At 51.6% G+C, this 24,094-nt stretch overlaps 11 protein-coding genes; 6 read left to right on the top strand and 5 right to left on the bottom strand.

Moving 5' to 3' along the window:
• Positions 1 to 2,517: 2,517 nt before the first annotated feature.
• On the top strand, positions 2,518 to 4,360 carry RCC_02314 (related to cystathionine beta-lyases/cystathionine gamma-synthases; the record flags this gene model as incomplete). XM_023767596.1 has 4 exons in its annotated part: positions 2,518 to 2,580; positions 2,641 to 2,735; positions 2,788 to 3,414; positions 3,469 to 4,360. The coding sequence occupies 4 exons, from the start codon at positions 2,518 to 2,520 to the stop codon at positions 4,358 to 4,360; spliced, it is 1,677 nt and encodes a 558-aa protein (XP_023623364.1).
• Positions 4,361 to 4,413: 53 nt separating this feature from the next.
• On the bottom strand, positions 4,414 to 5,662 carry RCC_02313 (uncharacterized protein; the record flags this gene model as incomplete). XM_023767595.1 has 2 exons in its annotated part: positions 4,414 to 4,730; positions 4,795 to 5,662. 2 exons carry the CDS (start codon positions 5,660 to 5,662, stop codon positions 4,414 to 4,416), a joined length of 1,185 nt encoding a protein of 394 aa, XP_023623363.1.
• A 415-nt stretch (positions 5,663 to 6,077) lies between these two features.
• RCC_02312 (uncharacterized protein) lies at positions 6,078 to 7,061 on the bottom strand (the record flags this gene model as incomplete). XM_023767594.1 has 2 exons in its annotated part: positions 6,078 to 6,825; positions 6,898 to 7,061. 2 exons carry the CDS (start codon positions 7,059 to 7,061, stop codon positions 6,078 to 6,080), a joined length of 912 nt encoding a protein of 303 aa, XP_023623362.1.
• A 460-nt stretch (positions 7,062 to 7,521) lies between these two features.
• RCC_02311 (uncharacterized protein) lies at positions 7,522 to 8,635 on the bottom strand (the record flags this gene model as incomplete). XM_023767593.1 has 2 exons in its annotated part: positions 7,522 to 8,271; positions 8,333 to 8,635. 2 exons carry the CDS (start codon positions 8,633 to 8,635, stop codon positions 7,522 to 7,524), a joined length of 1,053 nt encoding a protein of 350 aa, XP_023623361.1.
• Positions 8,636 to 8,667: 32 nt separating this feature from the next.
• RCC_02310 (related to phytanoyl-CoA dioxygenase family protein) lies at positions 8,668 to 9,519 on the bottom strand (the record flags this gene model as incomplete). Its single annotated transcript, XM_023767592.1, has 1 exon — positions 8,668 to 9,519. The coding sequence occupies one exon, from the start codon at positions 9,517 to 9,519 to the stop codon at positions 8,668 to 8,670; it is 852 nt and encodes a 283-aa protein (XP_023623360.1).
• A 460-nt stretch (positions 9,520 to 9,979) lies between these two features.
• RCC_02309 (uncharacterized protein) lies at positions 9,980 to 11,742 on the top strand (the record flags this gene model as incomplete). XM_023767591.1 has 2 exons in its annotated part: positions 9,980 to 10,366; positions 10,441 to 11,742. The coding sequence occupies 2 exons, from the start codon at positions 9,980 to 9,982 to the stop codon at positions 11,740 to 11,742; spliced, it is 1,689 nt and encodes a 562-aa protein (XP_023623359.1).
• A 313-nt stretch (positions 11,743 to 12,055) lies between these two features.
• RCC_02308 (probable protein GOT1) lies at positions 12,056 to 12,587 on the top strand (the record flags this gene model as incomplete). XM_023767590.1 has 2 exons in its annotated part: positions 12,056 to 12,086; positions 12,184 to 12,587. The coding sequence occupies 2 exons, from the start codon at positions 12,056 to 12,058 to the stop codon at positions 12,585 to 12,587; spliced, it is 435 nt and encodes a 144-aa protein (XP_023623358.1).
• A 522-nt stretch (positions 12,588 to 13,109) lies between these two features.
• Positions 13,110 to 14,278, bottom strand: RCC_02307 (probable 3-deoxy-D-arabino-heptulosonate 7-phosphate (DAHP) synthase isoenzyme; the record flags this gene model as incomplete). XM_023767589.1 has 2 exons in its annotated part: positions 13,110 to 13,396; positions 13,465 to 14,278. The coding sequence occupies 2 exons, from the start codon at positions 14,276 to 14,278 to the stop codon at positions 13,110 to 13,112; spliced, it is 1,101 nt and encodes a 366-aa protein (XP_023623357.1).
• Positions 14,279 to 15,309: 1,031 nt separating this feature from the next.
• On the top strand, positions 15,310 to 17,898 carry RCC_02306 (uncharacterized protein; the record flags this gene model as incomplete). Its single annotated transcript, XM_023767588.1, has 1 exon — positions 15,310 to 17,898. The coding sequence occupies one exon, from the start codon at positions 15,310 to 15,312 to the stop codon at positions 17,896 to 17,898; it is 2,589 nt and encodes an 862-aa protein (XP_023623356.1).
• Positions 17,899 to 18,670: 772 nt separating this feature from the next.
• On the top strand, positions 18,671 to 19,880 carry RCC_02305 (uncharacterized protein; the record flags this gene model as incomplete). XM_023767587.1 has 3 exons in its annotated part: positions 18,671 to 18,687; positions 18,781 to 19,652; positions 19,702 to 19,880. The coding sequence occupies 3 exons, from the start codon at positions 18,671 to 18,673 to the stop codon at positions 19,878 to 19,880; spliced, it is 1,068 nt and encodes a 355-aa protein (XP_023623355.1).
• A 2,014-nt stretch (positions 19,881 to 21,894) lies between these two features.
• Positions 21,895 to 22,541, top strand: RCC_02304 (uncharacterized protein; the record flags this gene model as incomplete). XM_023767586.1 has 2 exons in its annotated part: positions 21,895 to 22,104; positions 22,206 to 22,541. The coding sequence occupies 2 exons, from the start codon at positions 21,895 to 21,897 to the stop codon at positions 22,539 to 22,541; spliced, it is 546 nt and encodes a 181-aa protein (XP_023623354.1).
• Positions 22,542 to 24,094: the final 1,553 nt, after the last annotated feature.

Below are 24,094 nucleotides of genomic sequence, written 5' to 3'. Positions count from 1 at the left end.
GCAGTGGATCCAGCATAGATTCATACTTCCTGCGAGGCGCTTGCCATGCGGGTGAGACGGATCGCGCTGTAAATGTCCGGAGGCGAGGGGACAAGACAACTGACTCGTGGCCCGTGGGAAACAGCTGCCGAGCTCCACTGGCTGATGAGGACTGTTGGCGTGATTTGAACTGACATTCCGGCGTGGTCTTTTCTGTCAATACTCGAGTCGTTGGAGGCCCCCAACTGAGCAACTTACGCCTTGCTCCCCATCCACATATAAGAACGACTTACCCTGAACGCTGGCCCTGCACGGGAAACAGCACCAGCTCCAACGCCTGGATCGAATCGTACTCACCGCCGAAGACGCAGTTCATCTCAGGACCTCAGCAATCTCCCTCAAGCATGCCTTCAGTACAGGCCGATAATGAGTGGTCACCTCTCAAAGCCGTGATCGTTGGTCGCGCCGGTCGTGCATGCTTCCCAGCAGCACCGAAAGCTATGATAGAGGCCACGATGCCCGCCAAGCATGCTCATTGTTTCACGCCTTAATCTCCGTTTCCTAGCAACATCATCGACAAGGCAGAAGCGGAATTAGACTGTCTTACGGCGATATTACAACAGGAAAATGTCCTTGTTTATCGACCTCCCCATGGCATCGACTGGCTGGCTGAAGAAGGATACACTGGTGCCATGCCTCGAGATGGACTGATTAGCATTGGAAATGTCTTRATCGAAGCTTGTTTTGCCTGGTCATGTCGTTCGAAAGAAATCGAGTTGGCATACGGAGCCATACTCCAAGAACTTGTCTCATCGGACCCTCAAGCCCGCATCGTCCGCAGGCCTACAGAGAGCTTCGCCGACTCACTCCTCGACGACGACGGCGCCGGCTGCACGACGGCCGAGGTGCGCGGTCCTTGGGTCATCAACAACAGCCGTCCTGCATTCGACGCGGCAGATTTCATGCGCTTTGGACGGGTGATACTAGGTCAATACAGCCATGTAACCAACCAGGCTGGCACCGAGTATCTCCGGCGATACTTGCCCGATGGTTATCGGCTGGAGATGCTAGAAGTTAACGACCCGAGTGCAATGCATATTGATGCAACCATTCTGCCGCTCCGCCAAGATGTGCTGGTTTACAACCCTAACAAAGTTACCGAAGCTGCTCTCCGAAACCACTCGGTGCTATCCGACTGGGATTTGCGCCCATATCCATACATTCCCGAGGAGCCAAAGGACACTCCACTGTTCATGACAAGTCCGTGGCTGGCGCTAAATGTCCTGGTCCTAGATGAATCTCGGGTCATTGTCGAGGCAAGTAATAAGCGGACAGCGCGATGGTACGAAGAGTTGGGCATGACATGCATTCCATGTCCATTCAAACATGTCAATAGCATCGGTGGCTCCTTTCATTGTGCGACGGTTGATTTAGTGCGTCAGTGAGTGGGCCGGCCCGGGCGGTCCGGTATGCCAAGCCCGCTAGCTCAAGATATACAGATACATCTGCACACTTACAAGTTCCTTCGTCTACGAGGCATAATCACAGTTCCCTAACTACATGTACTATGAATCCTACAAAGCGGTCAGCAAAATGGCTGCGGCACTGCTACAGCGGCTCGATCATTTTTACCAGTGCATATACCGCTTCCGTCAAGCGCGGTGGAGTACAATGGATGCTTCCACCTGCCTGGTTGTCTCGCGCCGAGACCCGGCGATATGAGCCGCAGAGATCGGGCTCCCCGGACGAGCGGACTCCCCGCCGTAATGTGCTCTCCGCTAGAACGCGCACCACTTAGGAAGCGGCGCTAGCGGACCGTCGTATCATACTGTACTTACAGCAGAATTGATTAGCGATGAGTTTTTTCACTAGAAAGGGTGTAGCGTGCTGGTGCATCTGCATGGCACCTACTTCCCTTACCGGGGCCGCTCGCACCAGCCGGCCCGCCGCTGCATGGAAGTTCATCATTGACTCCGTCCCGGGTCCGCTCATCCTACACATCCTATTCGTTAGACTGTCTTCAAGTGGTGTAGTTTGGCAACGGCGACGGGCTGCTACGGACTTCGTGCTAGCTCGTTGAGGGAGGAACGTCATTTCTCCGATGCATCAAGACGCTATACCTTCCACCAAAGCGCTCTTCGCTGATAAGCTCCGTTGGGAACCTTGTGGAAGAGACCGCTCACCGAACCACCCACTGGTCGCAAGGATACAGCCTCGGCGCATTGAAGGTAAGCCCGGCGCTGGGCGTATCGCCTGTTCTTCACGGTAGCAGTGATTGCACTGTCCACGTCGGGCAAAGGCACTGGAAACTGGTCGCGAAGGACAGCCATACTCACCTCGTGCCGCTTCCATCTCCGACGCCCCCAGAGGCTGTACTCCAGTGGCGTAGGCAGCTGCTGGTACAGATCAGCGGTCTGGAGACGAAGGCTTAGTTTGGATTGACTGTTGTTATGAGTATAGTTACTACTAATATTGGGCAGTCGAAGGGCTTCATCGTGAGAACAGGCTCACTCGTTGTTCGTATTGTTTTGCCTTACAATGAGGTCAACTTCACCGCATGCGCTACCGATCGGGACTTCTCAGCCACCTAAAGATGACCATGTCAGCCGCTTCTCACTACCAACGATGTACCTTGAAGACCACATACTAATGGCGCCGTAGGCTGTGAGTGCGTCACTTCCAACGTGGCATTCAATTGAGAGCTGGTCACGACGAGAGCCATGGGTCGTGCAGACAATGACATCTGGATATCCAAGGTGAAGCAATCATCGTTTGCCCGAGATCCACCACTGATGTCATGACCTACAGGCTTTTCGTCAACACCATCATACAAAGTCTGAGTAGTGCGGTGCTGCAAAGGCTTGGTATGAAAGACGGGAACACAGGTTGCATGGTTCTTCCCTCAAAGCCTGCAGCACAGCGATTGATCGCAAGCTTGGAGATTGGCAATGCGAAGCACTACGTGTCCCCACGCATTCTCTTTCACTCGTCGAAAGCACAACATGATGATGCACTTCACTGGGCAGCATTTCATGTTGTACTTTACGCCACCGAGCTGAGCACCGAAGCCATGGCATTTTGGTGTGAGACGGGTGACGGCATTTCTAGTCGACATGCGCAGTATGCCCTGGAGAACTTCGAATACCTCGAGTCGCAATCTGAGGTTTCGTCCTTGTGCACACGTCCGAGAGTTGACGAGCTTTGTGCTGGCTCTAGAACCACGATCCTGCTTCCCTCGTTTGATACTCGGGCTGGAGAACTCGCTCAAGTAAAGGCTGTGCTAGCCGCCTGTGCAGTTTCAGATGACCCGTCTCAAGAGCGGATAACTCCGTCAGACATATTTCTCTATTCAAAGGGGCTCTGTGGAATCTTCGCAGTTTCACGGTCTCTCGTCCCCGGTGACTCCGTGGGAAAGTCAACAGCTGTGATATATGGGTGAGTAGCTCTGGTGACTATCCGATAGCAAAGCCAACTAAGGGGTTCTTCTAGATGGCCATACGGCGGAACCGTCAAGTGCGTGGGGCGCAGTGGCTGGGACCAAGTCATACTCTATGGAAAAGGCCTTGATACGGACCTGGACGATCTGGAGCAAAAGCTCCGGGACGGCATGCGAATTGATGTTCTGTTCTGCGAGCTACCCAGCAATCCACAACTGGCATCCCCAGACCTGCACCGAATCCGGCACTTGGCCAACCAGTACCAATTCGTTGTGGCATGCGACGAAACTCTGGGAACGCTTATCAACGTGGACATCATCCCTTTTGTTGACATTGCCATGACAAGCCTGACCAAGATCTTCAGCGGAGCAGCAAATGTCATGGGTGGAAGCGTCATGGTCAACCCACGGTCACCTTTCCATGCACACATCGTTGCCCGCCTGAAGGCAACAGGAGGGGACGTGATGTTCCCAACCGACGTGAGCGTTTTAGCGTCGAATTGTGTCGACTTTGAAGAACGCGTCCGCTATTGCAACCAAAGTGCACTGGCCGCCGCAAATCTTATTTCCAAGCACGCTCTGGTATCACAGGTGAATTATCCGACAATGGTTCCCACACGCCATCTATACGAAAGATACCGTCGTCCGACTGGAGGATACGGGTATGTTTTGAGCATCATATTCCACRAACCACAAGCCGCCGTGGCATTCTATGATGCTCTTGATGTTTGCAAAGGGACAAGCATTGGTGCAAACTTCACACTTGCAGTTCCTTATTCACAGCTCGTTCACTTTCGCGAGCTTGAATTTGCTGCGGCCCATGGAGTATTCCCGCACATCGTGCGCATCAGTGTCGGGTTGGACGAGACCTCCAAGCTGCTGGATCGAATCAGGAATGCTCTTGCTGCAGCGGAGGCTACTCAAAACTTGGCATTGGATTCATAGCGAAAAAGGGCTCAAGACAGCAATGCCATCAATAATTTCAAGACTGAATAGATTTAAGAGACCAATCTAGCTTCGACAATGCTGTTCCCAGAATTCTCTACACCCCAAATCTTCACAATCTCGAAGCCCTCAGTTCGGAGCAGGACGTCCCACTCGTCAGCGGTCCTTTCTCTGCCAGCCATGATCATCATATTCATGTCCCGCATCACTTTGTGAGGATGCTTTGAGGCCATACGATCAATGACAAGATCGCAAATTAGGAGTCGCGAGTCGCTTCCGCGTACTGAAGGTGCGAGATTTCTGAGTATCTGGCGACAGCTATCATCGGGCCAATCATGGAAGATTGACTTGTAGAGGTAAGCGGCCGCGCCTACGACAGGTTATACTATTAGCTTCCAACGGTCGATTGTACAAGGTTCACATGTAGAGCATACCTCGCACAGGCTGAACTTCGCGGAGGAAGTTGTATGACTGAATCTGGACAACTTTTCGCTCCACTCGAAGCTTGTCTGTATGCTCGAGCATACCAGACAAGTCTTGCAAAACGACTTTGCCCTTCAATCCCGGACAGGCGGTGATGATATCTTGAGTAGTGTGGCCGTTCCCACCACCGACATCAACGAGACTGACGGGAGTGTCGGACACATCGAGTAGACTGTCAAAGGGGAATATGGAGGTAACCGAAGTAGCTGTTCCAGTCATGCCTTGATTGAACGAGGCAAGCCTTTCTGGGTGCTGTTGCAACAATGAAAAGAAGTCGGCGTCTTTCTCTCCCAATAAGTAAGCGAAAGGTGAATTGAATGCATCCTGTGGGCTGCAGAACCCACGCTCACGTAGGAATGGTATGATACATGATAGCGTTTGCACCGTGTTGTCCCATTGATGCTTCGCATAGGCCTGCTTGGTGGGTTGGAGGCGCCACAATCGCGAARGTGCAGTGTGATACACGACAACTTTGCCTACAGGAAGTTCTCGCTCGCCTAGAACACCAGAGGCGCACAGAACGCGGATGATGCGTAGAGTGAACTCAGGTCTTGCCAGCTCCACCTTCGAAGCCAGATCCACGGGCATTGTGGGCTCCTCGCCCAGAAGATCAAAGATTCCCAACTCAATCGCGATGCGGACGCATGCATTTCGGTGGGGTTGATAATGGAAGTCGTACTCTATCTCTGCTGAAGGCATGCATTGTTGCTCGAGCTCTCGAGTTGCATATCGAAGCTGACGAAGACCGTCGACCGTATTGGCGCCATCGACCAGGTTGCTGATACGATCTGCGAGGGAGCGCAGATCTTGCGATGCCATGATGCCAGGCTTGTGGTTAAGGAGTGGTTAGAGTGGGATTGGGGCGAAATGATTCGACGCAGGGAGGAGACTGAACGGCTGTTCAGTTCGTTCGGACCGCATTGAACAAGTAAATAGCTTCATGATCTAAACGTCATTGTGGGGAACGTTGGTCAGTAGGAAGAGCCGGTCAGTAGGGGAAGTTAGTCGTTAGGGGAATTCAGTCCAACMCCTGCTGTACGCATCGGGTCGAGATAGAGGTCACGACTCCACAACTTTAATGAGTTGAAGATACGGACACGCTTCTGGACCGTGGATCGAACAAGCGACCTGCTCGTTCAATGTTCATCTGCTGATTCCATCCTGTTGCATGTATTCATACAGCTACCGTGGGATTCCCTCCAGCAATAGACACTAGACGTGCTGCACTCCGGTATCATCCACTGCGAATTTTGCTATATGTACTACCCCAAGACTGTTCATCGTCACTCAAGAAGAACATGGCGCCCACTGACTTCTCGCCGTTTCCTACTGCAATCACATCTTCGCTGTAAGGCACATGATCCAAGCTATCCGTGAGAGCGCGCACCTTGCCGGTCGCATCAGACCACTTTTCCGGACTTGAAGACAGAGCCTTGAAGATTGCAATGGGCTGAAAAGCAAGCACAAATCCCGCACAGAATCGTGACTGTCGCTTCTCGTATTGAGGGCTCAGCGCAAGCGCCACAAAGGCCTCTCCCCGAAACCTCAGCGTCCACGCACCCTCCTTGATTTCTTCAGGGACATGTTCGGGCCATTCTGATGGGTCACGATCACTGATTTCTCGTAAAAGCTGCCAGAACAAGCTGCGGTCGTCTCGTAATGTCCGTGTCTTCTGTGTGACCTCCTGAGACGACAAAGGGGTTAGGACAACAAGTGAAGTCATGGGACCCATGTTTCGCCAATTCTGGGCGTATTCGTCAAAGGAGGCGCTTAGAGAAGTATACTGAGCGTCTAGTTTGCTGGAGCCTGGTTCGAACATCAAAGGGTCGATGAAGCAGAATCGATGTTCGCGGGCCTTGAAGCCTTTGGCCGCATATACGCATGGAAAAATCTGAGGTTGTTGCATGAGAAGTCGCGCACTGAAGGCATCATAGGCGTTTCGCTGCCAGGATCGTGGTGTGAAATTGTCCAAGATTTCAGCGCTGTGTTGAAACGAGGGTCCTCATGTCAGCATTGTTGAAAGTGATCGTTAACAGATATAAGAGACTCCATACCTCGTCCACAAGTTCTTGACCTGTAGGCTAGGCAGTGCTCTGGGATTATTCGCTCGATACCAGCTCCAACCAACGACCGCTAGGGTGATGAGGACGACTCCGTACAAGGATTCCATGCTCGACAAGTAGACAGACTTGGAAAGTATAGAGGAACTGAGCACCATCTTCGCAGATCGCCCAGGCTCAGCCAGATGTTGTGACCGAAATCTCTGGTCAAGTTGTGTGATTGAAGCCCACAGTCATGCCAGTTCCGGATTTTTCCTTGCACAGGGGCTCGCAAACCGGCTGACAACAACGCGGGCCTGTGTTTTTGATGAGAAATCGCGAGTTTGGAGCCTTTAGGCGACGGTAACGACATACACTTGAGATTCGGCTGATGTCCTGGTTACTATTCGAAAAAGATATTGGTCTTTTTTAGGACATTTTGCAATACCGCTGGGGAGATATTGTCGAAACCTTGTCGTGAATCAAGGTTAGGTTGATAGGGGTTGCATCAAATTTTGATGGAATTGACGCTGAAAGTTGTGGCCGGTCGGCTATATTTCAAGCGTGCGTGTTGGAAATTGATTACCTTTCAGACGATCCCAACCTTCCAGAACCTATCCTTGGCGTATCACGAGCCACCTATCGTACGCGGAATGCAAGACTGCTCAAATACAGATAATCAGGCATCGCGGCCTCCACTAATATTTTCAACGCAGCAGAAACCATCCCGCCATACGTTTGCTCCCACTTTGCTGCCATGGCATCTAGATCGATGCCCTCCTCCTCATTAGGAAAATGCATGTCCCGACGCACACCGCTCGAGCCTTCTATCGTTGAGAAGAAAAACTGGTGGTACGGAGTTTGAGCTTCGATGGCGGAGGGAGCTACAGCGTCCCACTCGAAACGAACTCCGGCCGGATCGAGCTGCAGCTGCTCGCATAAGCTTGAGACCACTGCAGGATTCTGAACCACGTCGTAAGCGTTCAATATCACCGGACCTGCAGCATCTGCATTGGAGAAGGTCGTGAACCAGTCGTAGACAAGTCTCGTCCAGCGAAAGCTCGCTTCGACGCCAGCAAATTCGTCGTCCTCCACGCGAGCTCCCATTGTTGGTCCACTGACTCGCAATATGGACTCAAAGACCAGCGCCGGATGACGAATGAGGAACACTGGCTTCGTGCGATGCAGAAATCTTGTTGGTAGAATCGTGGGATTGTCATCATCGTGCGCCACACCAGCAGGTTCGCTAGCATTATCTTCCGTAACACCGGATCGTTCTACGACCCGCGGTGTGGACTGTCGGGCTTGAAGCTCACGCTTGAGATGTGTGCGAATGACCTCTGGTTTCATAATGGCGAGGACGTGCTCTTTAATGAATGGTGTCTTGTGCTATGCATGGGAGAAACGTCAGAGCAGAATGGTGAGGGTGCATACGGAATGGAGCATCTACCATTGCTTGTACATTGTCGATGGATTTCTCTWGCTGATCGAAAGCCTCTTGATAGGTTTGAAAAAGAGCATTGTCGGTTTGCATGCGTTTCTTTGCATCGTTCATGCGTGCATTCTCCCTAAGAGTCAACGCTTCTTGTCCAAAGTAGTATGTGTCGATGAAAGGATATTCGATCGTTCCAAGGCCGGGATGATCTTGGAGCATGTACATGACCAAGTTTGATGCCGTCCGCGGGTGCGTAAGGAAGAAGACCGGCCTCGGTGGCTCTGATGGCATAGCCGACGCTGGATGCTTATCACACATGRCTGTGTCGTGTCTTAGGGTGAATGTTTGCCTTAGAGGCCCAACTTCTCCTCAATGGGCTTTGAACGATATGTATTGATGCCAACAGGACTGTTGAGGGGATAAGCGGTTCGCCAGCCAACCATTCGTTGGGCCAGAGGGGTGAGGCTCTCCACTAGCGCCTTTTCCAAGCCAAGTGGGCTCTCGAACATGCTCAGTTGGCAACTAGCAATGCTCAACAATAGCATCCCACGATCGTCTGGCGCCTGCTTGGTGTGTGCTCCACCGCTGTGTACCATACCTTCACGCATGAGGAGCATGTCTCCGGGATCAGCTTCCGCCAGGGTGTATTGGGCGTTTCCACCCGGCGGGTCGATGCCTTTCCAGTGCTGGCTGCCAAAGTAGATTCTTGTGGCTCCATTCTCTTCCGTGAAGGGCGTGGTAGGAATGATGATGGTAATGGTCAAAGGGGGTGCTTCAGGCTGCTGAAACTTGACCAGTGGCCAGCCGTTGGCGTCCCTATGCCAAGGTTGGGCCGGGTGTCCAGACTGCGTTTGTCGGAATACGTTGCTGACCATCCAGTAGTCCCCGTTCTGCTCAAAGACCGACTTACAGAGTCGATGAATCACCTCGTTGTTGAGGATGTCCTGTCGGTACGTATGACTTCTCCATACGAGACCATTGGTGAATTTGGTGTGTGGTGAGAAGTTCCTCCACCCATTAGCTTCTGCGTCTTCCCAGGACTCGACTTGTGCTTCCATTTCACCATTGAATCTAGATACGACATCCAGAGGGACTGTTCTCGAGATGATAGCTGCGCCTTCCGTTTGTACCGTCTGCCATACCAGGTGGGGGTCCGTATCGACCGAGAACTTGCGGACTCGTGGAAGAGCCTGGCTACCCATGGCGTAGACGTTGCTGGCGGTGAAAAAGTCAAGCAGTTGTAGGTGAAAGATGATATACTCATGATGTTGTGAGATGCCCAACTTAGCCCGCTCGGTAACTTTCTCGGCTTTATTCGAATCAAGCTAGCGAAGTGAAYACGTGCTACCGGACGCGTATGTTCCATCCGAATTACCTCTAATCAAGTATAATAGTATCTGGGCGTTCAAAACGCTATGAGAAAGACAGAATACCGTATCAGGCAGTCCGTAGCAGAGTTTATATGGTCATCACGCCTTCCGCGTCCGCTAGCGCACCTTGCCAAGACGATAACAATGCCGGCAGGATATCTCGACATATGCGGCTCGCGTAGTTCGGTCCCATGCGCCGCTGAGGGGCGCGTCGTTACGCTTACATTCAACTTCAATAGATTTTCCTACAGCGAGAAACTTGAGATGACCTTTCCTCACTCTTGGTAACCAGATGATGGCTTTCCATGCGCTAGCAGCCTTACTTCTCACCTCGTTGGCACTCGCAGACACCGGACCATTCTTCAGATCCCCATCTTACGAACAAGCAGCTCATGGGAAATGGCCTCATCAATCCTWCCACTCGTCCCACATCCTAGGCCCCCTCCTTAACATTCGTCAATACGATCCCAGCTGCGATGATGGTCGGTTTGTCCTTCTCAGCATCATCGGGTCGTCTGTGCCTGCTTCAGCACCTATGATTCTGGACAATTATGGCAATTTGATCTGGAGCATGCCATCGGGAGACAATTGGGGTCTGGATGTGCAAATGTGGCACGGTGAGCCTCATCTTACATTCTGTGATTGGCAGGGGTGGGGCACACGGGTGATTTGCCATATGGTAAGATAACGATCCCCAAGTCATGCCTTGCTTTGGGATGGTCAACAATGTTGATAGCTCGGCGTTTTCCACAGCTGGACTCCTCGTATCAAGAAGTCTTCTCCATCCACCCACAGAATGGCTTGGGAGGAGATGGGACAGAATTCGCAATCACAGATGACAATTCCGTGATTCTGACAACCAACAAATTGATTCCCTATGACCTCACACCTGTCAATGGACATCGGAAGGGATTCATGCGAGACGTGGGCTTCCAAGAACTCGATCCAATCTCTGGTGAAATCCTCTTCTCCTGGAACTACGCAGATCACTACAACATCACGAGCTCCATGGTTTGGCCCAAAGGAACCGAAGGAGCGGCCAACCACCCGTGGGATCCATTCCATATCAATAGCGTGCAGAAAGATAGCAGCACAGGTAACTATCTCATCTCCGCCCGACATACGAGTTTGGTCGGACTCGTGTCCGGCCAGACGGGAGATTTCATCTGGAAACTCGGTGGGAAGGAGAACATGTTCAACAAGAATCTGTCGCCGAATGACGATGATGGTTATGATGATGCTGCTGCTATGATTGCAGCAACGAATATAAGTTTCCAGCACCACGCCCGTTTTCTCCAGCACCATCATCATCATCCTCATCATGATCATTCCAAGAACGTAACCATCATCACCCTCTTCGACAATGGCGTAATTCCTAATTCCCCGATCGCCCATACCAACGGCAAAATGATATCCCTTGACCTCGACTCCATGACTGCTCGCGTTCTACACTCCTATGCTTCTCCACACCGCATCGGCAGTGAGTCCCGCGGTTCCATGCAGATGCTCCCGGACAATGGACATGTCTTACTTGGATACGGCGTCAACCCCGGCTGGTCGGAATTCTCCGCTGACACGGGTTCTCTCCTGTGCGATGTGCATTTCGGGCCGGAATCTCGATTCGGAGCCGAAGAGGAAGATGTGTTGAGTTATAGGGTGTTGAAGAAGGAGTGGGTCGGAAGACCCAAGACGAAGCCGAGTGCGGTGAGAGAGGGGAATGAAGTTTTTATGAGTTGGAATGGGGCGACGGAGGTTGTTGGGTGGGGGTTGGTGAAAGATGGGAAGATGGTTGTGGAGGTGGAGAGGGAGGGGTTTGAAACACGGATATCCGTCCCTGAGGATTGGACGGTGCGGGATTTGGAGGGTGTTCATGTTGTGGGCTTAGATGCGTATGGGCATGTGCTTGGTAGGAGTACAGAACTGGAGCTGGAGGTGATGKCATCTGGAGAGCGTTGGATGGCTGCGGTTTTGCACTATAGCTTTGCCCTCGTGCTGACTGCGATCGGGCTGCCGATGAATTTACGCGCGGTGTTATACGAGCGTTTAGCAATATAGCTGGTACCTACTTACAAGCTGAGGTGGATCCTCGAGTATCAGATGTCGTCGTGGATAGAGATGTGATGATTTCCCGGGGCCTTGGCATTGGTCGCGAAACGTGKGAACTAGTGGAGTAAAGACGCGCATTGGACACGAACATCTCATCCTGGACACACGGGGACAGCTATCATCCCCCAACAATAGTATCCAGCCAGGCAACCGCACCTTTGATCGAACGAACTGATGACAACAACGGCCGCATCACCGATATAAACCAAACCACCTACCGTCACCTCGAATTCCGCCCTTCTGAGAGAAAACCACCGCCAACATGCCCACCTTATGGCTCTCAGACAGCCAAAGTACGTCTTCTCACTCCTTCTCGACATACAATACCAAGACCAACAACCACAACCTTGAAAACCTCTCCCTCATACTAATGACACGATCCTACCACAGAAATCGGCGTAGCCTTCTGCACAGGCGGCGGCTTCTTCCTCCTCTTCGGCCTAATCCTCCTCTTCGACCGCGCCCTCCTAGCAATGGGAAACATCCTCTTCCTAATCGGCATAACCCTCCTGCTCGGTCCTCAACGCACCTTCATCTTCTTCGCGCGGAAACAAAAATGGAAAGGCACATTAGCTTTTTGGTCGGGGATTTTACTCATTTTGTTGCGCTGGCCGTTGGTAGGGTTTGTGGTGCAGTGTTATGGGATGTTTATTTTATTTGGGGAGTTCTTTAAGACGATTGCGGGGTTTGCGTATAATGTTCCTGTTGTCGGGCCGTTTTTGGCTAAAGGGTTGAATGCTGCGGGCGATAAGGCTGGGGCTGAGGAGAGGAGGCATAAGGATTTACCTGTTTGATGGGGAAGGGATGGTGGGAGGGGGGGATATGAATGATGTGGCGCAAAGGATGGGAATGTGATGAACAGCTTGATACAGCGTTTTTGGGCGGGTTGAAAGAGACGGGGGGGTCAGGATATCGACTCGGCGACCTCTCGCTACAGCATAGGATACCCATGAATTGCCACGATCAGAACGCATTATGAGAGTGGTATAAAGCTATGCGATTGGAAACAATCAACCCGGTCAAACTTTTGACAATACCCTCATCCATTGACGCCCGCACCCGCCCGAATCAAGAGCCTTTTCATTTCCAGGCAGCACCGATGCGCACGCGTACAGCGATCTACCACGCCGGAATGCGCCTCCGTCATTTTGACTCGCACGAACAACTCTCTACTGTATCTTTTCGATCTAGGTCCAGGAAGAAGCCGACATGGTGTGGAGAAACCAAACTGGATGGACGGCATTCGGAGGTGGTCCCATGCAGTACCAATGAAGAACCGGGACAGCTACAGGCACAGAGATATCACCCTTCTCACCTTATTGAGCGCCGTTGGCCTTCTTGGAGTTGATCTGCCGTCTTGTGCGGATCGCATCGGCCAGCTGCTCCAGTACCTCGACTGTCGTATCCCAGTCGATGCATGCATCTGTGATGGAGACGCCCTTCTTGAGCGCCGCCAAACCGCCGGTTGCAGGTACCTTTTGGTTACCCTCGTGAATGTGCGACTCGATCATGACACCAACAATGCCGGTCTCGCCCTCACGAATTTGATCGCCAATAACCTGTGCGACCTTGGGCTGGTTCTTGTGGTCCTTTTGGGAGTTGCCTATGAAGTGTCAGTCGATATTCGAATCCAATCTCTTCTCATCCAATCCCTCCTCAGCATGTACATACCGTGCGAGCAGTCAATCATCATGACTTCATCCAAGTTCTTCTTCCGCAGAGCCTCCCTCGTTGCCTTGACGCTATCACGGTCGAAGTTGGTGCCCTTGGTTCCTCCTCGGAGAATGACGAAGCAGTCTGGGTTGCCCGCAGTCTTTGTGATGGCCGCCAGACCTTGCTTGGTCACACCCATGAAGTGGTGCTTCGCCGCAGCAGCACCAATGGCATCCACCGCAACCGTCAAGCTCCCATCTGTACCGTTCTTGAAGCCCATGGGGAAGGAAAGACCCGAGGCGAGCTCACGGTGGAGCTGCGATTCCGTGGTCCTAGCACCAATCGCTCCGAGAGAGATGAGATCCGCAAGGAATTGAGGGGAGATGGTATCCAGCATTTCGCTCGCAATTGGCATTCCCTGGCCGGTGAGATCGCAGAACAGCTGTCTACTGACTCGGAGACCCTTGTTGATCTGGTAGCTCTCGTCGATATCCGGGTCGTTGATCAGACCCTTCMAGCCCACCGTGGTGCGCGGCTTCTCGAGGTAGGCGCGCATGATGATGCAAATGTCATCTTTGAGCTTGTCCGCGAGCTGGACCAGTCGCGAGCAGTATTCCACAGCGGTAGCTGGGTCGTGGAGCGAGCAGGGTCCGACCATGACAAGAAGACGGTCATCGCGCTGCTTGATGATCTCTACTGCCTCTTTCCGTCCGCGAAGGACGGTGGGCAGGGCATTGGCGGGTGCGGGGATCTCGGATGTGAGGAGTTGGGGAGGGATCAATGGGTCTTGACCCAGTACGCGAACGTCGTCGGATTGATCTTGGATGGCCATGGTGGAGGGTGATTTTGTGTGTGTCAATGTGTGTGTGTTGGGAGGATGAAGTGCGGTGAGAAGAATAATTTCTCTACTGAACGAGACTGTGATGTCAGTCCGTCAGCTACTTTATGTTTAGCGATTTCGGAGCAGCTGAACTGTTGAGCAATACGGGCCGAAGAGTGTGACAGGATACTCACCCAATGTTTGAAGGTGCGAGAAGGATTTGGACAAGCAGAGACTTTTTGTGAGTGGCCTTGAAGAGTCAATGGCTATGGCAATGGAGAGCTGGTAGATGTTGTGAGTCGGAATGGAGGGGTCGTAAAATTGAGCTGCTCGGTCTGGACCAAATCTGCGTCATCTCCTACATGCCAATCGATTGGACTAGATGAAATATTGGATGAAGCATCTTATTAATGAAGCACACCGCTCCGTCCATAACATTGTTCTTTAAACCAGCACAGTTGACCGCATTGGTGTGTCCTCGGGCGACATGCATGCTGCCGGAGCAGGTTCATGCAATGATGGTGATGGATCCCCCCATCTCCCCGCTCTTGGCAGAAGTAGAAGCCATCTATGATACCAAATATGTTCAATTGTAGAGAGATTGCGCTGTGGATTGCTCCTCTATGTGATAGCTTTCCGCTTTCTTCGCAGGCACGGGTTCAAGTCTTGTTGGATTCGCAAAGATGGTCAAATGAATTCATTCTTATTGTCCAGTGCAATATTTCACGTGCACCGATGAACTCGATAGCTGGACTCATTCATAGAATCCACCAATAACACAGGTCAGGCTGAGTTTTCATCAACGATGTGACTCTCACGACAGGCAACACTTCAATGGCAATAAAAACGTGATTGATTGTTTTCACTCTACCTTACCTAGCTTGACCAGTTCGTGCCACTCGACCACTAAGCCAAATTTCCAGCCAGCCGCTTTCAGATTGGAACCCCGCTCTCTTGCCGAGTCATCCAAAATTCCGAATTCCAACTCACCACACTCCGACATCACCACGCCGGCACATTTCACATGCGATTTAGGTACAGCAATGCCTCCTCCGCCAAGACGCCCGCGACTGGGAGGCTTGACCAGACCAGGAGGAAGCCGAGTGCCTCGACAACCACCACCGCGCAAACAAGAAGCCGCGGTGAAGAAATGTCCCGGTTGTGGCAGTACCGAATTCGTGGTGGATGAAGGGAGCACCATTTGCAAGAATTGTTATGTTCAAATCGACGAGTCCAACATTGTTGCCGAAGTCACCTTTRAGGAACAGCAGGGTGGTCGCTCAACCGTCCAAGGTGGCACCGTCGCCGACAACTCGCGCCATGCGCGTACTCTGGGAGCGGGAGCCTACCGCAAAGTTGGTGGGGGTGAGAGGAACAGCCTTGCAGACATCCAAAACGCCGGTCGTCGCAACCTCGAGGCTCTTTGTCCAAAACTCGGCATCACCGACAATGTCTCCATGCAGGCCAACCAGATCTGGACCCTCGCCGCCAACATCAACTTTTCCGCCGGCCGCAAGACCAGCGAAGTCATCTCCGCCTGTCTCTATGCCGCCTGTCGACGCCAGACGTCCAACGACATCCTTCTCATGGACATTGCCGAGCAACAGGGACTCAACGTCTTCAGGTTGGGAGAAGTGTACAGATCTTTATGCAAGGAACTCTATCTCAACAACGAAAGCGTCGGCCATCAAAATCTCGTCGAGCTGGAGCCTCTGATCCACAAGTACTGCGAAAAACTCCAGTTCGGCAATAAGACGTCGACTGTGGCAGAAGATGCGCTTCGAATCATCCGGCGTATGAACCGCGATTGGATCGTTTCGGGTCGTCATCCTGCAGGCTTGTGTGGAGCGTGCATCATCCTCGCAGCACGCATGAACAACTTTCAGAGAAGTGTGAGGGAGGTCGTCTACGTCTCGAAAGTTGCAGATGTCACAATCGCCAAGCGTATTGCAGAGTTCCGCAAAACCAGATCTTCTGGCCTCACAGTTGAACTCTTCCGGGAGCTTGGAAACCGGATCACTACTCAAGAAGACCCACCATCCCTGTACGCTTCTGAGCACATGGAGAAGATCATGGAGAAAAGACGTCAAAAGCGTCAAGAGCACATGCGTATGTTGGAAGAGCGGGCAACTTTGGAGCGAGAATCTCAGCTCGGCGCTTCTCAACCTCGCACCATCATTGAAATACCAGACGATGTCACGGACGCCTCCTCCCGGTCTCCTTCAGTGGGAGCAACATCCGAACCCCCGTTCCCTCTACCCACGCCGCCAGCAACTCAGCAAATACCACCGACAGCCCCTATGGTCGTGAACCCCGTCACAACTACACCTGAGCCTACACCCAACGCTTCACAATCCGAGCAGGCGAATGATGTTGCAGCACCCGTCGAGAAGGCGCCAGCCAAGCGAAAAAGCGCAAAAGACCTGGCCTCGCCATCTAAACGCCAAAAGACCGCTGCCTCGGACGTCTTCCAAATGCCTCGATTCGATGCTGACGGCTTTGCGATCCCAGCTCTTCCTGTTCCCGTGATAGACCCAGCGCTTGAAGAAAAGGAGGAAACGCCTAAACGCGGTCGTGGTAGACCGAAAAAGGCGGACAAGCCTCCCGAAATTGTCATTTGTGAAGAAGAACTGGCGGAAGAAAACTACCTGGAAATGCAAATCCAGGCCGCTCTTGAGAACGGTCAAGTTCAAGAACTAAAGACCGAGGTCGAGAAAGCCAAGGAAGAAGCCGAAAACGAACAACGCATCCTCTTGCAACAGAGAAGAGCGCGGGTCCTGGCCAGTGAGCAACAAAAGGTCGATGCACAGAACAACAAGGAGCGACGAGAAGCCGCGGGCCAAAACGTCTTCGGCGAACCTACACAGTGGAATCCTGGTGAGATCCTGACCGCCGAGCAACTGGAAGCTGAATTCGAGAATGATCCCGAAGTCGAGAATTGCCTCTTAAGTGAGGCGGAGACCAAAATCAAGGAGCAGATCTGGGTTGCACATAACGAAGACTGGCTACGTAAGCAAGCAGAGAAAGAGTTACTGGCCAAGGTTGCGAGCACAACTACCAACAAACGCAAGTCTGGCAAGCTCCTCAAGAATGGGAAGAAACGCAAAAAGCACAGCAGGATGGGTGATGGTACTGTCTTGACGGAAGCATCGACGCCTGTAGAGACGCCTGAAGACGCCGCCAAAGCGATGCTGGAGAAGCGCGCACCACAAAAGTCATTACATGTCGACTTCAGCGTGCTGCAGCGCATCTACGGCCGAGAGACCCCAGCGCGTGGTAGTGCTACCCCCGAGGATAGAAGTACTTCGCAGACACCGGTTGAAAGCAGACAGCCATCAGCTACGCCTGCACCGGGAGAAGGTGAGGCCGATGCTGAGGCCGAGGCTGAGGCATCCGGGCCGAGACCTGTTGAGGAAGATACTCAAGCTGGAGCCGAGGAGGGCGCTGATGATGATGGAGCTGACGAGGACACCAATGATGATGACGACTTTGTCGAAGACATGGACGAAAACCCATGGGATTCCATCAAAAAAGGCGCTGCTATTGAGGAACCAGATGTGGAGCCGGAGTTGGATGAGTTTGGTGAGGTATATGCTCCGATGGAGGATGACGAGTATGATGAGTATGAGTGAGCTGGCAATGATTGGCCTCGAGGTTGTGGATCCATCCATGCAGATACTTGCTCGGTGGTCTCACACGCGCTACCATGTCGGAGAGATTTGGGAGATAACTTTTTAAAAGCCAGGCGCTTGTCGTGGATTATGCATGTTTAGATGCAGATGTTGTTGGTATGGCTTGGGTCATATATCCATGGCTGGGTATTAATCAACGCAACATTTCTATGCATTTATGCCTCTTCTATGTCTCTGTGTCTCTTCTATGTCTCTGTGTCTCTTTCATGTCTCTGCGTCTCTTCTATGTCTCTGTGTCTCTTCTGTGTCTCTCTGTCTCTTCTATGTCTCTCTGTCTCTTCTATATCTCTCTACCTTTATAAAGCGTACTATGGGAACGGCTGAACAGAAGCCACCGGAGGATGGGAGTATCATCATCATGCCACATGCACACCCAATGCTCTCTACACGATTTCCTTGGTGAGGCTTCAAATGGCGAGTGGATCTTAGGAACTTCAAAGAGGAAGCCGAGACAGGAATGGAACTCTCATCCATATGTCGCGACGAATGCGCTGTTCCTGCTATCTTCCCATCATGAATGGTTCGCTTGTGTATACTCAACCTGCCATATGTAACTACGGCCAGCAGATTTGTGCAGATCCATTGATGTGAATGAAGTTGTGAAGAGCACTGGATTGGACTGAAGCCTAGACGCAAACTGAGACCGCTTTCTTCTTTCTCTCTTCCTCGTCGCATCACTCCATCCATCAAAGCAGCACCGATTCCATCTACCATGCCTCCTCCATCAAGGTCAGTAGCCTCGAGCGCCGTCTAAAATCTCAGAAGAAGCGATGGAAGAGCGCCCGTGGCTCGATGAATGAGGCCTAAAACTGACACACGCAGAATGTCTTCCTATCATCAGCGCTTCATCGCAAACAAGTCCACCTGGACTCACCCTTCACACCGAGGACTCCGCACCTGCCTCATGACGATTCCGCCAGAAATTCGAACCAAAATCTGGTTACTGACCGAGTCGCTGGTGCCAACCCTACACTACCCCAAAGCGAACCATTTCGTGCCCATCGACAACCCCCAAGAGCACCCCGAGCATTGGCAGCACGCCTTCACTCGCGTCCAATACGGTCGCATCATCTTCGATACCTCAGGCAAGTACCTCCCACAACCCGCCATCACTCGCGTCAACCGTGTGCTCCGTAAGGAGACTCTCCGGGTGTACTTTGGCAATGCAAAGTTTTACATTACGCGCTTCTTTGGAACGCAGAGTGGAGAGCTCAGTCATAGGTATGTCATGAGGTGGATTTTTTCCCAGCGCGCTCGTTTGCTTTTGGAGGGGAGTATTTTGTTTGCGTTGGATTTTGATGACGTTGCTGTGAGGCGCACGGTGCGGTGTCTGGGTGTGGGGGTGGTTTGTGAAGAGGGGTTTCGTCTTAAGCCGGATAAGGCGGCGAGGGTGAAGTACTTGAGGATCACGATGGGTGGGGATAAGGAGAATCAAGATCCGGGTGAGGATTATGAGTTTGAGGATGAATGGAATAGCGACGTTGAGGAGGAGGAGGAGGAGGAAGAAGAAGAGGAGGAGGAGGAAGATGAGGAGGAGGAGGAGGAKGAGGAAGAAGAGGAGGAGGAGGATGAGGAAGAAGACGAGGAGGAGGATGAGGAAGAAGACGAGGGAGACGAGGAAGATGCAGAGTATGARGACGAGGGAGATGAGGAGGATGCAGAGTATGAAGACGAGACAGAAGAATACGAGGCAAGTAATCTTCCTGATCATGAGCTAAATCGACCATGCTGACCAACAAGCAGGAGATGAAGACGGAGAGGGAAGAGCGCAGTGCAGTGGCCGACGCGAGGCTGTTCTACACAGGACCCCGCTACCACCACAGGCCTATCCAGAGTATGAACAGTTCCAGCGGGACATCAGGTGGAATGCTTATCTGATTCAATGGAATCGTGGCCGCGAGAAGAAGGAGAGTGCATTATGAGTGATGAGCTGAAATGCTGGCCGGATCTCGGAAACGATTGATCTGATGTTCAAAATGTTCGATACCGATTGTCGCTCGATACAATCGTGGAAGGAACAGCGGAGAGTTTGCTAGTCTCAGAGATCGTCATGAGATGTGGGAATGAAAATGGAAGGTGCTACTCACATATTCGCTCCGTTCTTGCTTGGTTCCGTGGTGAAAATTCCCCTTCCGCAATCTTCCACCTCTACCAACTTCTTGCAACTCACTTCTGCTCATCCACCTCCACCTCCACCTCCATCATTTATTGCACCTCACCTCTGCTCACTCCCGAAACATCTCCACCACCTCTCCGACATATCGTCCATCCAGCGCAATGGTCAAGACTTTCATGGACCTTCCGCCGGAGATCCGGAATGAAATCTACAGTTTATGTAAGTCGGCCATGCGGAGTGCCTTCCGTACCTTACTCTGCGACGGCGCCGCGCAACTGTACTTCTCCGGATCCATCCACTGACAATATCCACAGGTGAATCGCTCGTACCCACAGAATTCATTCCCAACCCACCACCCATTTCAGCAAAAGAATCCGTCTTCATCTCAGGCTACGAGACCCGCCATGGATGCTTGTACGTCGACTGTTGCTGCAGTCCCTGTCTGACCAAGCTATCGCAACCTCCCCTCACGCGTGTCAGCAAGACCATCCGCGACGAAACCCTTTCCATCTTTTATGGGTAMAACAGGTTTTACTTCAACACCAGTAATGGATCCTGCGTCTGGTTTAAGAGAGTCAGGCGGTACGCGCAACATATCACGGTGGTGTTGGGGCCGAGCTTTGGTATCTCGAACCCCATGAGATTCGTGCTCAATATGAAGCTGAAGGGTGTGATTTGTCCACCTGGCGTCGACATTCAATAAGGGTGCGGCGAGACTGGAGAAGGAGGAATGTGGCTGTCGGGAGGGTCCAGAGAGGCAGTTCGRTGTTGTGATGGATAGATGGATCGCTCGTAGCAGTGGTGTCGTTGATATAGGTCAAGTCGAAGCAGGAATGGTGAGGGCAGCTTAGAGCTCATCGTACGGCCACCTTACTCGTTCACTTTCCTCCCACCAACAGCCTCGTTGTGGCAACATGAAGCTTGTGAGGTCTCTCATCAAGTCATCACCGGCTGCTGACTGTCCCTCCTCCAGTCACATCTAGTCGTGGCTTAAGATCCAAAACCCCGAATGTCTACCATCTTCGCAAAAATCCACTTTCCACCCTTCGCTTTCCACCATGAAAAGACAGCGACACCAGGGATGCCAACTCCAGAGTCACTGTTCCCAACATGATTGATGAAGACCTGCGCCGTCCTGCCGTGCTCGTCGATCTTGGCATCAATCCCAGAAGTGGTTTCGACATAACTGGGATTCTCCTTGATGAATTGGCTGTATTGTTCAATGTGCTGCCGAAGCCCCACTTCGCGTTCTTGATTCGCCCGGTACTCGATTGCAGCAGTGAATCTAGGCGAAATCCAGTCTGCTGTCAAAAGGCCATTCCAGTCTTGCTCGTTGTTGAGTTTGAAGAATAATAATGATTGTTGGATTAAGTGAGCTTCTGTCTCTGCATGYGAGAGATCGCTCGGGGAGAGCGGATCATGTTGGATCATTTATCATGCCCTTGGTGTACTACTTACTGTAGTCATGGTGAAAAGTGAAGGATTGAGAGGATCTGCTCTGCCGCTTAGGCAACTCCGAACTTCCAATTCGTCGATCATTCTGCACCCCTGTCGGCCGCGTCATACCAAGAGCTGTATTGAGAAGGTGGTATACGACGCCTTCTTATCCACCTCACTACAAAGTCGACCTGAAACGTCTATAACAACTGATAGCAGAGCTACAACGCTCACCAGACTTGGAAGATCAAATTGTAATCTTCACTGCTAGAAAGACGACACATCTTCCGACTCGGCCTTCAACTTCTACAACTCCTCAACCAACTCTTAATCTGTTGCCTGACGCAGAACATACTCATACCACTTTGCTGAAGCCTCTGGTAATGGTGTCCGCGGCCGCTGGACTCGCAATCGCACAAGACATGACAGCTATAGTCACGTCTGCGAGCGATTCAGGTCTGCTGGCATACACTACGATCACCACAGCATGTCTCCCAGCTGTGGATCCCAACAACGAGCCAATCTTTTCCATCCAAACAGACACGAGCATCGAGCCATGTAMATATGTTGTCAATGCAGACAACTACTCACAGGTGAGTGCCTCTGCTRGCTGGAATGCCTTCCTTTGGGAGTCCACATTGCCATCCATCCATCTCGGACAGAGAAGCGTAGCTGACATCAATCCAATTCAAAGATCGTCAGCACCATCGACGCAAGTACAACATCAGCTTCACAGAGCAGTACTGCTTCGTCAGAAGTGCCCCTGTCAACCCTTGTGGGTACCAACACTGCTTCCATGAGTGGCCCACCCATCACAACTTCGACAACAATCCCGACCAACTCAACTGCTCCGACTGATGAGTCGTCTACATCGCAAGCGACTACCACGGCTATCACTTCAGGCAACGGTAATCCTGCAGCGACTTTCCAACCGACTGAGACTCCCGCGGGCGGCGCTTCTGGCAAGATGTCCGTGGGTGGCGAGGCTTTCGGTGTTGTAGGCCTGATGGCCATACTCGCCATTCTATAAGGATTCGCAGCGTAACCACTGCTTCGAGCCGTCAGATCAATCAACCAGAATGAAAGCACCGTGCATACCGTCAAACAACAGTCCCTCTCCTCCTAGATTGAGTGGTTTCATTGTATCCTAATAAAACCTGGTATATCCCTCTGTCCCTTCTCTTCCTGCGTCTCTGTGATGCGTTCTAGGGTGGACAGGGAAGAGGATGTTATTTCCGAGCGTCTCACTTTAGAACGTTGGCCAGGTTGTGAATCTGTGCATACTGCATGGGGTTCGATGATAGCACTCCATCCTTTCTTGTTAGACATCACAGCAATCTTGCTGGAGTTCGCCCGCTGTGTACGATCTATAAATGCGCTGGGCAAGCGATTTTATCTTGCTCTCTTTCTAGCTACGTGCTATGATCCCACCTCTGAACCTACCAGATCACTCCTTCTAAGTATAGCATACTCAAACTCCTCTAGAGACATAACAAGAACAGTCATCTAAAAGTATCGGTTCTCTAACGTAGGCTAAATACGCCTAAAACTCCCCTCTATCGCCTCTAGAATACAATCTACCTCTCTTACCATTATCGTCATTTTTAAACCTACTAGAAATCTCCTAAGAAGCAAAGTACTCGCGAAGCGATTCGAGAGATAGTGCTTTAATTAGGACGTTTGTCCTATCGATAGTCTAGTTCTTACGTAGAGGCAAAACAACTCTAGATCTAGCGCTAGGTGAATATAAAAAAGAATACTTCCACCGCCTTAATACCGCGATTCAACTCCCTCGAACTAGACCTTATGTTTAGACCTGCTAGGATTCTCCTCGGTAGCATAGTCCCCATTATCCCACGCAGAAACATAGAAATTTTAAGTAGGGCGATATAACATCGATATCTCTTACGCAGAGGGAACCCAACTCCAGAACTAGCGCAAGGTGAATATAAAAAGAAATACTTCCACCGCCTTTATCCCGCGATTCAACTCCCTCGAATTGAACGTCATTTTTAACCCTACTAGAAACTCTCCTTAGTAGCATAGTCCTCATCATCCCACGGGGAGAAATAATCAAAATTCCTCACTCCTCGACCTCATTCATTCATGGCTGGATGGATCTTCCTTCACTCGCCAGCTGGAGTCATGATAGAATTGTTGCGCTTGGTTGGATCAATCGATGACCGCCGAGTTTCAATCGAAACTGCAGGTAAGTATGCTAGAGAGTTGGATGTTTGAGAAGCCGTATATCTGGGCCCCGGCCTGAATCGAGGTTCTGAGACCGGAAGGAAAGTGGAAGGAGTTCCAACATGGTTCAGTACCTAGGAGGCATTATTGGCGTACAACGATTCCGATTTCCGGGCGGATCTGCTATCGATATCCCTRACGCTGGAAGAGTATAAAAATATTCAAAGCATCAACGAACAGGAAAGGGAACAAGATTAATCAACCACCCACTCTCCAACAAACAAGACAAGTTTCATATCTACAAGTTCCATCCCCTCAGCAAAGCCCCTATCTCATCTCCAAGAAACCTCTCCCCTCAAGCACCAGAAACTTCCGACGACCCATCATCATCCCTCA

The sequence above is a fragment of the Ramularia collo-cygni genome (assembly GCF_900074925.1).
Source record: "Ramularia collo-cygni strain URUG2 genome assembly, contig: RCC_scaffold02, whole genome shotgun sequence".
NCBI lineage: Eukaryota > Fungi > Ascomycota > Dothideomycetes > Mycosphaerellales > Mycosphaerellaceae > Ramularia > Ramularia collo-cygni.
The sequence above is the reverse complement of the archived record's forward strand: the minus strand, read 5'-3'. Positions and strand labels throughout refer to the sequence as shown.